The following is a 13,041-nucleotide window of genomic DNA, read 5'->3' on the forward strand; positions in this document are numbered from 1 at the left end:
TGGTGGGTTGATTTGGTCTTTAACAGGTAAGAGACTCTGGTGAGAATGCTGTAAGTTTCATTTAGAGTTGGGTAAAGGGTTTAGTGACTTTTTTTATTTTTTTATTTTTTTCTGTTGCGGCACTAAGCATGTGAAACCAACTAGTCAGTGTGAGCTTTTGTTGTTGTTAGCTTTCATTTTCTTGTTCATAGATAGAGGTGATCATTTGGGAAAAGCTTGGTTGGTTGTAGACATGTTGATTATTTTCTCTCCCTCTTTTGAATCACCAGTTATGTTTTCTCCCTCAGGTAGCCAGTGATCATGTGCAACTTCCTTGTAACAGTGGTTACGGTGGTGGTTTTAGGTTTCCTTTTAGTATAGTAGTTTTCATTTTTAATACTGTAGATCTTCTGGGACTTCCACAGGCTTCATATCACTTTTCTTTTAAAGGAAGCATCAAGGAAGCGTTGATATATTTGTCTTCTACACCTGGGATCTCTCACAAGCTACCCATACCATTGAATCCTGAGAGAAAGTATATTTGCAGAAAATCCAGTTTACCTATATTGTTCTGCACCTGTTATGGAACATAAGTGTTTATACAGCTTTGAAAACCTTAGATTTTTTTCAAAATAGTCTTTTTCCTCAGCTTACCTCACCAGTTTGAGAAATGACATTAAATATAACTAATTCAGTTTGGGATTTAATTATACAATTAAATTATGATAGTTGCACAGTTCTGTGAACATACTAAAAAACATTGAAGGCTGTTGCTTTTTAAAGACTTTTGTTATAGTAACTGTTCTCGTTTTAAATGGCGTTGTTTTTGAATTCTGGGCACTGACTTGAAATCTACTTTTTGTGGATACATTATTTGTATAGTCATTTTTATTAGAAGAGATCTAATGTAGACCAAAGCTGTGCTATTGAGAATAGAAATTTATATTGTATACATTTAGCTTTTAAGCAATTTCTAGATTGAAAATACCTTTTGCAAGTTAATAGAAATGTTTTCCTATTGTTTTCATAAAGTACCTATTCTGTCTATGTACTATTCTACATGGGCGGGAGTATTTTTCTGGAAGACATTATTACATATAAATCTATAGTGACGGTGCACCTGCTGCATGGATGAACCTTGAAAACATGCTAAATAAAAGAAGCCAGTCATCTGGGTGCTGTGGCTCACGCCTGTAATTCCAGCACTTTGGGAGGCCGAGGCGGGCGAATGAGGAGGTCAAGAGATCGAGACCATCCTGGCCAACAGGGTGAAACCCCATCCCTACTAAAAATACAAAAATTAGCCAGGCGTGGTGGCATGCGGCTGTAGTCCCATACTTGGGAGGCTGAGGCAGGGGAATCGCTTGAACCCAGGAGGCAGAGGTTGCAGTGAACTGAGATCATGCCACTGTACTTCAGCCTGGGCCACAGAGCGAGACTCTGTCTCAAAAAAAAAAAAAAAGAAAAAGCCAGTCATAAAAGATCACATATTTTGTTGTTCCATTTATGCAAAATGTCCAGAATGGGCAAATCCATAGAGTTAGAAAGTAGATTAGTGGTTGCCGGGGGAATGGGGAAATGGGGAGTGGCTGCTAATGGGTACTGGGTTTCTTTCTGGGATGATGGGATTGTTATACAATTAAATTATAATAGCTGCACAGGTGAACATACTAAAAAACATTGAAGGCTGTTGTTTTTTAAAATCTGTAATATAGCAAGTTAAGGATTATGTCCTTAATCCTCTTCCCCCAAATTCTCCAGTTTTAAGGTTGAGTAAATGGTATAAAAATTATAGTTACTTTTCAGTGAGCCAAAACTGACTTAATATTACTAAAACTATTTTAAATATGTATCAGATTACAGAAGTAATGTATAGTATTAAATACTTAAATGAGAAATGTTTATATATACAGAAATGTACAAAAGAGAAGTTCTTCATAGTCCCAGTCTCTTTGGCTATAATGTTTGTTTTAACTTGAGTATATATCCTTTTAGACTTCTTTCTAAACACCATATAAGCCAGTATGTTCATTTTTTAAATGTTTATATGAAAGATAGGGTCATAACATATACAATATGTTATACCTTACTTTAATGTGTATAGGACATCTTTCTATGTCCATACATAACATTTTTCATTCTGTTCTTTTTGCCTGCTTTATGTTATGTTATTGTATTAACTTACTACCACAATCGATTAATTATAAAATGTACATTTTTTTCATATTTTAGTATTTCTGAAATGAGAATGCACTGTAGAATCAATGACTGGTCAGAGTTTAATTTGCATTATGTTTTCCTAGACACAAAATAGTGATATTTGATACTATTAGATTCTGAGATTTGATGAATGTGGTATAGTATCACCTATCTGTGAATATTTTAAAGTTTTGTTTGCGTTACAAATAATGCTACAGGACATATCTTTGTACATACTTATTTTTCTGTAAGAATACACTCTTCCAAGTGAAATTACTCAGTCAGTGTTAATAGATTTTTCCTGATTTATTTATTAAAAGATTATATCAGTTTATTTCTGTGTAAGTAGATGAGAGGGTTATTTCCACAACCCTTATCAACATTGGGTATTCTCAGCCTTTCAAGTCTTAATCTGATGTGCAAAAGTTTTTAAATCTTGAACTTTTAATTTAATTGATTTTATTTTTAAGTGCACATTAAAAATGTTCATCTAAAAAGTTGAGTGTGATTAAACTTCTCTTTGTGTTGTCATTTTTATTTCTTCTACAAATTGCCTTCATATTCGTTGCCATTTTTAAGAATTTGAACTTTGTCCTCCTAAATTTTTTCTATATTTGGAAAACACATTTTGCCATATGTGTGGCAGATTTTTTTTCTAGAAGGTCATTTATCTTTGTCATTTGTGGCATGTTTTGTCACAGGGAAGTTTTAAATTTTTATGAAATAGTTTTATCAGAGAATTCATGAATGTTGATTGTCTTTGATAGTGTTGATATAATTTTTTCTGAATTTATAAGAAAATTTAGATGAGCAGATCGTTTTAAAAGTGTCTTTATTTAGACAGTACTGAATATCATTATAAACTCTGCGTAATGAACATAATCGTCTCACTCTGGTTTTTGGCTTATATGCTTTTGTGTTAAAGTATTTCATAACTGTAGTGGGTTTTCTGTTCTTTTGTGTTTTGTTTTGTTTTGTTTTGTTTTGTTTTGTTTTAGACAGAGTTTCACTTTTATTGCCCAGGCTGGAGTGCAATGGCGCAATCTCGGCTCACCAAAACCTCCCTGTCCCAGGTTCAAGCAGTTGTCCTTCCTCAGCCTCCCGAGTAGCTGGGATTACAGGCATGCACCACCACACCCAGCTAATTTTGTATTTTTAGTAGAGGTGGGGTTTTACCATGTTGGTCAAGCTGGTCTGGTACTCCTGTCCTGAGGTGATCCACCCGCCTCAGCCTCACAAAGTACTGGGATTACAGGCATGAGCTGCCACTCCTGGCCTGTTTCTATAAAGTCTTTAGGTCTCAGTTTTCTCACTGGTGAAATGAGAAGGCTGTACTATCTCACCTGTTTTTGGCTTAAAAGTTTATAAACTTGTTAGCTCTGTTGATTATTGAGAATCAGTACATTTGCATACTTTGCTTTAGCCATTTATTTCCATAATCCACTAGTACTTTATGTTTTTTGATATTTTGACACTATTTTGTTTCTATTTTGTTCTGCTTGATTGAACGGTTGTTTTTAAATACACCCTCTTTGCATTTTACTGTGAAATCTAACATCTTATCTTCACACAGAAATTATCTGTTCTTGATCTTTACCTTGTTTTGTACTAAAAATACTTGTTATAACTGTTAAAGATATAAGACATACACACAGAAAACGAAAATATGGTAGGATTTGGAGTTGCAAGAGGAAAAATCAGTTTTGAATGTGGTATCAGACAAACTTGTGTTCCAGTTCCATCTCTGCCATTTGTTAGCAGAACGACCATGAGCAAGTTATTTAACCTTGAATCCTCATTTTTCTCTATCTTTGTAGTAGAAATAATAATAGTGGCCTCACAGAATTATGATTAAACCCTGGCATTTTGTAGCCACTCAGAAACTCATTCTCCCTTTAGATGTAACAACCAATTAGTGACATAGCCAAAAGAATGACTCCTCTATTTTTTGTTTATTTGAAGTTACCAGCTTTTCATCTTGATTAACCTTGAAACCATGGAGTGTACCTGAATGCATTTCCTCCCTTGAAATACGTACATTTGAGTTTTTTTTTGTTTTTCTTTTTTTTTCTTTTTTTAATACAGAGAATCCCCACTCTTCATGGCACTGTGTTTTGCTTATATTAAGGTCGTATCCCCTTCCCTTTGTAAAGTTAGGCATCCCAAATGTACAGAATGAAAATAGTAAATTTAGGCCGGGCGCGGTGGCTCAAGCCTGTAATCCCAGCACTTTGGGAGGCCGAGACGGGCGGATCACGAGGTCAGGAGATCGAGACCATCCTGGCTAACACAGTGAAACCCTGTCTCTACTAAAAATACAAAAAATTAGCCGGGCGTGGTGGCGGCGCCTGTAGTCCCAGCTACACGGGAGGCTGAGGCAGGAGAATGGCGGGAACCCGGGAGGCGGAGCTTGCAGTGAGCTGAGATCCGGCCACTGCACTCCAGCCTGGGCGACAGAGCAAGACTCCGCCTCAAAAAAAAAAAAAAAAAAAGAAAATAGTAAATTTAAGCTATTAAATGACAGACTGAGATTGTACTTTTATGATAACTAGCTTTAACATGCAGTTTATAGAAATGTATCATATATAAAATCTGGGATAAACCTGAGTTATGTGTTTATATTTGAATTTCTGTGACTACTGTATGACATAATCTTAGAACAAGAGTTACATCCACATATTATTAGTAGCATAATACCTCATGGTATAATACAACGTTGTCCCTGAATAAATAAAATAGAGATCTTCGTTCGCTTTGTTTTTTCTTGATGATTAAATTGCAAGAAGTGGTATTTTTTCATCTAACATATAATTGAGACCATTTGTTTTAGCCTTTTACTAATATTTTGATTGGAATTTTAAAATTTGAAGTAAATTTATAGTTCTGTTCTTTTAAATATAACATTAAAAAATTATTAAATCTAACATAAAATGGATAGATGTTTAATGAAATATGTTATCTTACAGCCAAATTTGTATCCTACCGTGGGGCTTCAAACACCAGGAGAAGTGGTCGATGCCAATTTTGGGCAACATCCTTTCGTGTTTGATATAGAAGACTATATGCGGGAGTGGAGAACCAAAATCCAGGCACAGATAGATCGATTTCCTATCGGAGATCGAGAAGGAGAATGGCAGACCATGATACAAAAGTAAGAGTGAAGATATTTGAATTTATGTTATTCAGAATCTATTTTTTATACGATATTTATTCTTTTGGTATCCATGGAAGCTTTTTAATCCACTAATTTATATACTAACATATCTATTATATTATTGATTTTAATCTCTCAACAAAAAGTAATTTACTCCACTCTTTAAACAAATTAAAAACAACTGTTTGATCACACACATTCAGAATTGTATTTCAGTCTGAATTAATTTGACGAAGGAAATAAAATGATGTTAGGTCACCTAGGCTAGGTTAATTCATTTGCTATTCTTAGTAATAGTATTTAATGATTTCTGTAGGTTATACAATTTAACTTTTAATAGTGTTAATGCAAAAGAAAGTTGAGAGATCATCTAAATTTTATAATCGAGTTCTGTGGATTTTGGACACGAACTTGGCTGTGTTTAAGCTCTCAATATCTGAACTATCAGCAGTAGTGAAGTATAGACTTAAAATTTAAATAAATACCATTAAATTTAAAAAGTCATCTTCACTATTATAATCCAGGCCAAGAAAATAGCAGACTTTCAGATACAATTGGTCCAACACATTTCATCTTTAATGTCCTTATAATTGCCTTGAATATTCTTAACTTTAAAATTGTAATAAAATGTTGGGGGTATTTTTTAGAAAAGGTAGTGATTGGGAGACGTAATGATGACTCTGAAAGCACACTTCTTCCCTAGAGCTATTATCATCTGTATTACAGAGACTGGACACTAGTTTTTTTGTCCAGCCCAGTTGAGCATAGACAACCCTGATGCAGAATCTGGTGGTCACCATGAACTGAAGCTAGAATGGGTTGTTCTGGGACCACATTGTTTTAATGCCCTAAAAATGGTTACCACTGAGCATCATGGCAAAATAGTAGAAAACATTTATCTTAACCTTATAACCAGGATCCTCCCACCCACTTCTTCACTGAATTGATACTCACCATGAACTCTTGAAGAGTCCATTCTAAAAGGTCCCCTCCCCCTTTAATTAATTTGAACAGTTGGGTAAAGTAAGATGCACATCTGTTTCTTAGACATTTTCCCCGCTTTCCTCCGCACTTCGCTTCAGTCTCCTCCTGGTGAACCACTGCTTCCCACCATTTTTTAACTGGCCCTTAGTAGTGTCAAGTGGAGGCAGGTTTAAAAGTTGAATGTTTGGAGATAACAGATACTTGGGTTAATATTGTTGCATCACCAGTTTTTCTAACCACATTTTGTGGATAGATGTAAGTATATGTTTTGACTAACTGGTACCTTTTTAAAAGATTATTGTATTGCAAATGTGTCACTCACATGTAAGTCATATTTGATAAATCTCTTGGGTAAAACCATAGTAATTGATTTAGACTAGAAGGCTGATTCTTTAATTAGTAGTACACTTATAGACATTGTTCTGGAAAATTGTCTCTCTGGATTCACCTTAGTATTCTGTACATACTGTGTGATCCCATTTCATATAACTGGTGTATAAAGAAGATGGTTGAATTCTGGAACATTAAGATTTAATCTTTTATTTTAAAGTTGGTTATTTTACACAATGCCAGCAATTACTGGACTAAGTCATATGATAAAGTGAAAATAGAAATTATGGTTAGAAGGGCTGAATAATAAGATAGGAAGGGACCTGGGGGTAATGAGAGTCCAAGAATCAAAGAAAAGGTCACTTAATGTCCTTGATTCTCAAGTAATATTTATTTTAGGGAGAGGAGTCTCAACATAGCATTTGCAGTTATCTTTTTGAAAATACTACATGAATAGAACAAAATGATGTTTTTCAAAAGCTTACTTTAAAGGTGAAGTTCTTAACGCCTTGTTTCAAGGAAATAGGTTCGTTTTTATAACACCAGAGTAGATTTTGTTTATGTAAATTGTAGTATGAAGCATGTATTCTCTTCACTAAAAGATGTATGTTTTTTCTTTTTATTTTAAGAATGGTTTCATCTTATTTAGTCCACCATGGGTACTGTGCCACAGCAGAGGCCTTTGCCAGATCTACAGACCAGACCGTTCTAGAAGAATTAGCTTCCATTAAGAATAGACAAAGTAAGGACACTGTGGTGCATGGCTAATATTTGTTTTCAGATTATAGATTTGGTTACTTTAATTTTTAGAAATTTTATTTTTTTAATTTAAAAAATTTCGAATATATTAATTTAAAATGGATGCCTCTGAATTTTATTTTCACTGACATTTTTGAAGATCAGTTTAAAAATTCACATAAGACTCTGTCAGAATTCTAATTCTAGAGAGATTTTACAGAAATTTTTGTAAGGAATGTCTTTACCATTTTTTTCTTAAAGGAATGTTTTCTTAAGCTTTCAGGAAATAAACATTTAATAAAAAGATTTAAAAAATAGTAAAGTAGTCTGATTAGTTGGAGGAGATAATGTGTGAAAGAAATGTAAATATCTTTTAATTTAAATGGCTATCTAATATAGTATTGATCATAAGTATTTATTATTTAGATCCTAGTGCTGGCGTGTGTGGCCAGAGATAAAACAGGTCCTATATAACAATGGCAAGTCAGCATTAACTGCTCCATAGTTAGCCATCCTAAAATGGGTGCTGTTTGTCCATCAGGGTGGGTATACTTGACAAGCGTATAGAGATGAAAACAAAACAGATGGGTGAAATTAATGGATGAAGACAACTGTTTCATAGGTCAAATTGCTGTAATAGCACTGATTACATTGTGTTGTAGTTAATTGTGTGCTGTCCTTTTCTACTATTTTAATAAGCTCTATTGAACAGAGATCACTCATTTTGTATCCTCATCATCTAATTTAACAGATAATCAGATCAAGTGAATGTTCAGTGAGTCTCTGTTAAATTGGAATCTTACTCAAAAGCTATCATTTTTTAGTCCTTTTTTCAGAAGGTCATCATGTTTGATAAGGCGTTTTATTATCTCTTTAAAACAGTCTTTTTAATCTCAGTGTTTGAAACTTCAATATTGCATAATAGATATTTTAACTATATTACTAGTATGTTTGTGATTTTTTAAAAAAAAAATTTGTGACAGTACTTGTTTTTCTAATTTTTTAATAAATGTCTGAAATGTTTCCTGGATTGCTGAATGGAAACTATGATATTAGAAAAAGAAATTGAAATTAATCATAATTTATTTAAAGATTTCTTACTAACTGCCTTCTTTTTTGAGGATCCACTAAGTTTATGTTTTATCTACTTTTGTAAAAGTTAATCGTTTGCTTCCTTTTACTGAATAGGAATTCAGAAATTGGTATTAGCAGGAAGAATGGGAGAAGCCATTGAAACAACACAACAGTTATACCCAAGTTTACTTGAAAGAAATCCTAATCTCCTTTTCACATTAAAGTGAGTTTGCATAATAAAATGCTATATTTGTTATATATTATAAGTACTTGTCATATATGTTACATAATAAAAGACATTTTCATGCTTTTGTAATTTTTTTTTCTTTTTCAAATATAAATTTTGTAATGTAGTACATTTAAGGTAACATGTTATGAAAAATACTTTTGTGTTAAGGACCATAAGCAGAAGGTGTCTTTTGCTATGTATTTGCTGTTACCATTCTATTTATGTTTTTAAAAATGTGAAAATCTTATTTAGAAGATGGGTGTCTATTTTTCCTTCTGAAAAGTACCTTATATTTAATCTCTCTGGCATTTTAAAAAATTGTGATAAAATATCCATAAAATTTACCATTTGTTACATTCACATCATTGTGTAACCATCACCACCATCCAACTCCAGAACTTCTCCATCTTCCCATACTGAAACTCTGTTAAACACTAACCATCCATTCCTCCCCCTAGCCCCTGGAAACCACCATTCTACATTTTGCCTGTATGAATTTGACTACTCATATAAGTAGAATCAGAGTATTTGTTCTTCATGACTGGCTTATTTTAATTAGTGTAATAGCCTTAAGGTTCATCTTTATTGTAGCATGTATCAGAATTTTCTTCCTTTTAAAGGCTGAATTGTACTCCATTGTTTGGATAATACTGCATTTTGTTTATCCATTCATCCACTGATGGACACTTAGTTTGCTTCTACCTCTTGGCTGTTATGAATAATTGTTATGAATATAGGTGTACAAATATCTGAGTCCCTGCATTTGATTTTTTCGGTTATATACCCAGAAGTGGACTTTCTGGATCATATGGTAATTCTGTGTTTAACTATTTTTTTTAATAATAGCTATCCTGATTTGACACTTTTAATTGGTTTTATGAATCTTTGTTACTTAAAAAATGAGATGTTACTGAGCTTTCGATTTCAACTTGTTAAGCAACAGGTATCCTTTGTAAGCCAAATGACACAATTGTTTTGCTTTAGAGTAAGTAGAATTTTAAATGAGGCCCATTTTGGTTAAGAAGTTGGAAATGGGACGGGTGGGGAGAAAGGCTATGCTTTAGATGTATCATATATACATAAAATCCTGTCCTTAGGCACAGTTTGATTTGCTACCAAGTGCATATGTTATTTTGATTAAATTACTTGTAGCCCAAAAAAAAAAAAAAAGGGATTCATATCTTCTTATAGGTAAATTCCATTTAGTAAATCTTGATTAAAGGGGGAGTAATATTATTATAGTGTCTGATACATCACACTCTTCATTTTTCTGGAAATTCTAAAATTCTAAGCAATAAAGTATAGGACACCGTATTTAATATTTTTAGCTTACTATCTAAAGACCAATCCTACTGATAAATAAAAGTTTTAAAAATATTTTTAGAAATCTGTTGCTATTAAATAAACAAAAGGCCATTTGAAGTTTATGTCTAAGTAAATTTTTCTTTTTTCCTTTAGAGTGCGTCAGTTTATAGAAATGGTGAATGGTACAGATAGTGAAGTACGATGTTTGGGAGGCCGAAGTCCAAAGTCTCAAGACAGTTATCCTGTTAGTCCTCGACCTTTTAGTAGTCCAAGTATGAGCCCCAGCCATGGAATGAATATCCACAATTTAGCATCAGGCAAAGGAAGCACCGCACATTTTTCAGGTGAGATTTAACTTACGACATTATTTTTAGATTTTTCCTCTTTATAATCTTAAACCGTTTTCCTTTTGAAAATCTGTATATTTCCAGCCGGGCGCGGTGGCTCACGCCTGTAATCCCAGCACTTTGGGAGGCCTAGGTGGGCAAATCACGAGGTCAGGAGTTCAAGATCAGCCTGGCCAACATGGTAAAAACCCTTTCTCTACTAAAAATACAAAAATCAGCTGGGTATTGTGGCAAGTGCCTGTAGTCCCAGCTACTCAGGAGGCTGAGGCAGGAGACTTGCTTGAACCTGGGAGGCAGAGGTTGCAGTGAGCTGAGATGACACCACTGCACTCCAGCCTGGGTGACAGAGTAACATTCCGTCTGTCTCAGAAAATCTGTATATTTCCTTTGTAGCTGTTTTCAAATGTGTATACTTAAGATTTTCTGGATTTTCTGGGTGAAAAATTGTAGGTTCAGATTCACATGTTCTCAGTACCAGGAAGTAACTTGAAGAACAGCTGTTTCTGAGAGTAGGTTATTAGCAGACCTTCATAAATGAAAGCATTCAAGTGAAAAGGTAATTGTGTGTTTTAATAAAATATAAATTTAAAGGTGATCCAGCTGTGATATCTTATGCCACTGGTTACCACACCTAGCTGGGCTGCCCTTGCCTCCCTCCCCTCTCCCCATCCCCAACCTTTCCCAACCAAGCCTCTTGCAAAAGTCAGCTCTGCCTAGTTCATTTTCTCCCATCTGTTTTTTGACTCGTCAGTCTTACTCTCTGTGACTTTGGGCCTTCTTGTAATTAAAATCCTCTCCTTTCTTGGCTTTTGTGACATCGCTTCTACAGGTTTTTTTGGTGTTTTTGTTTTTGTTTTTGTTTTTGTTGTTGTTTTGAGACGGAGTCTCGGTCTGTTGCCTAGGCTGGAGTGCAGTGGCGCTATCTGGGCTAACTGCAAGCTCTGCCTCCTGGGTTCACACCATTCTCCTGCCTCAGCCTGCCAAGTAGCTGGGACTACAGGCGCCCACCACCACGCCCGGCTAATTTTTTGTATTTTTAGTAGAGATGGGGTTTCACCATGTTGGCCAGGATGGTCTCGATCTCCTGACCTCGTGATCCACCCGCCTCGGCCTCCCAAAGTGCTGGGATTACAGGTGTGAGCCGCCGCGCCTGGCCTGTTTTTGTTTCTTTTAAAGAGTTGGAGTCTCGCAATGTTTCTGAGGCTGGTCTCAAAGTCCTGGCCTCAAGTGCTCCTCCTGCCTCAGCCTCCCAAAGTGCTGGGCTTACAGGTGTGGGCTTGCATGCCCAGCCAAAGATGTATATCTGATGCTTCTCAGTCTTCTGTTTGCCCATCTCTTTAATTCTGCATTTCCCAAGATGTTATATTTGTACATTTAACATTCTTTAAACAAGTCAGATAGTGTCTCCTTTCCTTTCATGAAGTAACATCATTGCTTTTTCTCACTTCAATTTATACTCTTTTCTGCATTACTTCCTCTCAGTTATTTATATCACCACTCTGTAAAACAAGTGTGATTCTCATGTCTATTCTTAGCCACTGCTCCTCTTGAATATCATACAGTCGCTTCAGGCTTGGACAAATTCTGAGCCTCAGTGTATTCATATGTAAAATGGGGATGATCATAATATTGCCATCTTAGGGGGATTTTGAGGATTAAATGAGATCTGTAACCCTTCAATAAATGTTAGATGAGGTAACATTTAAGATCTCACAGTTAAGTATTCTTAGTATCCTTTCAAAGAAATTACCTGTTTACATCATCCGTTGACTCTCCTACATTCTAGAAGTCTTAAATACAAAATCAACATGGAGACTTGTTTACAACCGTATTAATAAATTAGTGTTTGTTTCTATTTCCATGTGGTATCTTTTTCTTCAGGTTTTGAAAGTTGTAGTAATGGTGTAATATCAAATAAAGCACATCAATCATATTGCCATAGTAATAAACACCAGTCATCCAATTTGAATGTACCAGAACTGAACAGTATAAATATGTCAAGATCACAGCAAGTTAATAACTTCACCAGGTAAGTAATTTCACTAACTTTTGCATTAATATAAGCAACCTAGTTATAGGTGTAATCACTGTAAAAATTTTGAAAGAACTTGAATTATGTGACCCACCGAGGGGCTCTGGGAGTTCCTAAGCCTCCAGAGAATAAAAGGGTAGGGACTCAGTTCCCCAAAGCCTTTTAGTCTCCTACTATGCACATGAGCTCTTTCTTTAGTTTCTTCTTCTTCTCTACTACCCTCTTCCCCCTAGTAAAGTTACAAGGACAAATTCAGGGCTTCATGCATTGTCTTCCCGCCAGCCACAGAGCTATACAAATGATCACATAAATGCCATTTGTTATGTTTTCACAGTAGTTAAGACACAGTAGCATATTTAACCTTGAATGGTGACATAAGATAAATTTACAACTAATTTTCTCTGTGTGTGAGTTTTTTTTTTGGTGTAAATGTATAGAATGTTTTCCAAGTTCAAAACTCGCTTTACAAAGAATCTTTTTTGAAAGCCTTCCTTTAAGTAGCTTGCATATAGCAGATGGTTAAGTCATTTAGTAAACATTAGTGGGAGGATAGTTTTGAGGATTTGTTGGGCACCAAACATTCTGCTAGGTAGGGTGTCTGACTTCGAAGAGGTTTGAAAGACGATATCTCATTCAGTATACTATGACCCTTGACATACTCAGGTTTAAT

At 34.8% G+C, this 13,041-nt stretch overlaps 1 protein-coding gene across 1 annotated transcript in view; it reads left to right on the forward strand.

Annotated features, from left to right (window-relative positions):
• The window catches only part of RANBP9 (RAN binding protein 9), a 96,280-nt gene that overhangs the window by 66,179 nt on the left and 17,060 nt on the right, over positions 1–13,041 (forward strand). The window contains exons 6-10 of the mRNA XM_015449884.3: positions 5,145–5,329; positions 7,276–7,388; positions 8,573–8,681; positions 10,146–10,336; positions 12,221–12,368. Coding sequence (XP_015305370.3) covers positions 5,145–5,329; positions 7,276–7,388; positions 8,573–8,681; positions 10,146–10,336; positions 12,221–12,368 — 746 coding nt within the window. The remainder of the gene's footprint in view (positions 1–5,144; positions 5,330–7,275; positions 7,389–8,572; positions 8,682–10,145; positions 10,337–12,220; positions 12,369–13,041) is intronic.

This window comes from Macaca fascicularis, chromosome 4 (genome assembly GCF_037993035.2).
Source record: "Macaca fascicularis isolate 582-1 chromosome 4, T2T-MFA8v1.1".
Classification (NCBI taxonomy): Eukaryota; Metazoa; Chordata; class Mammalia; order Primates; family Cercopithecidae; genus Macaca; species Macaca fascicularis.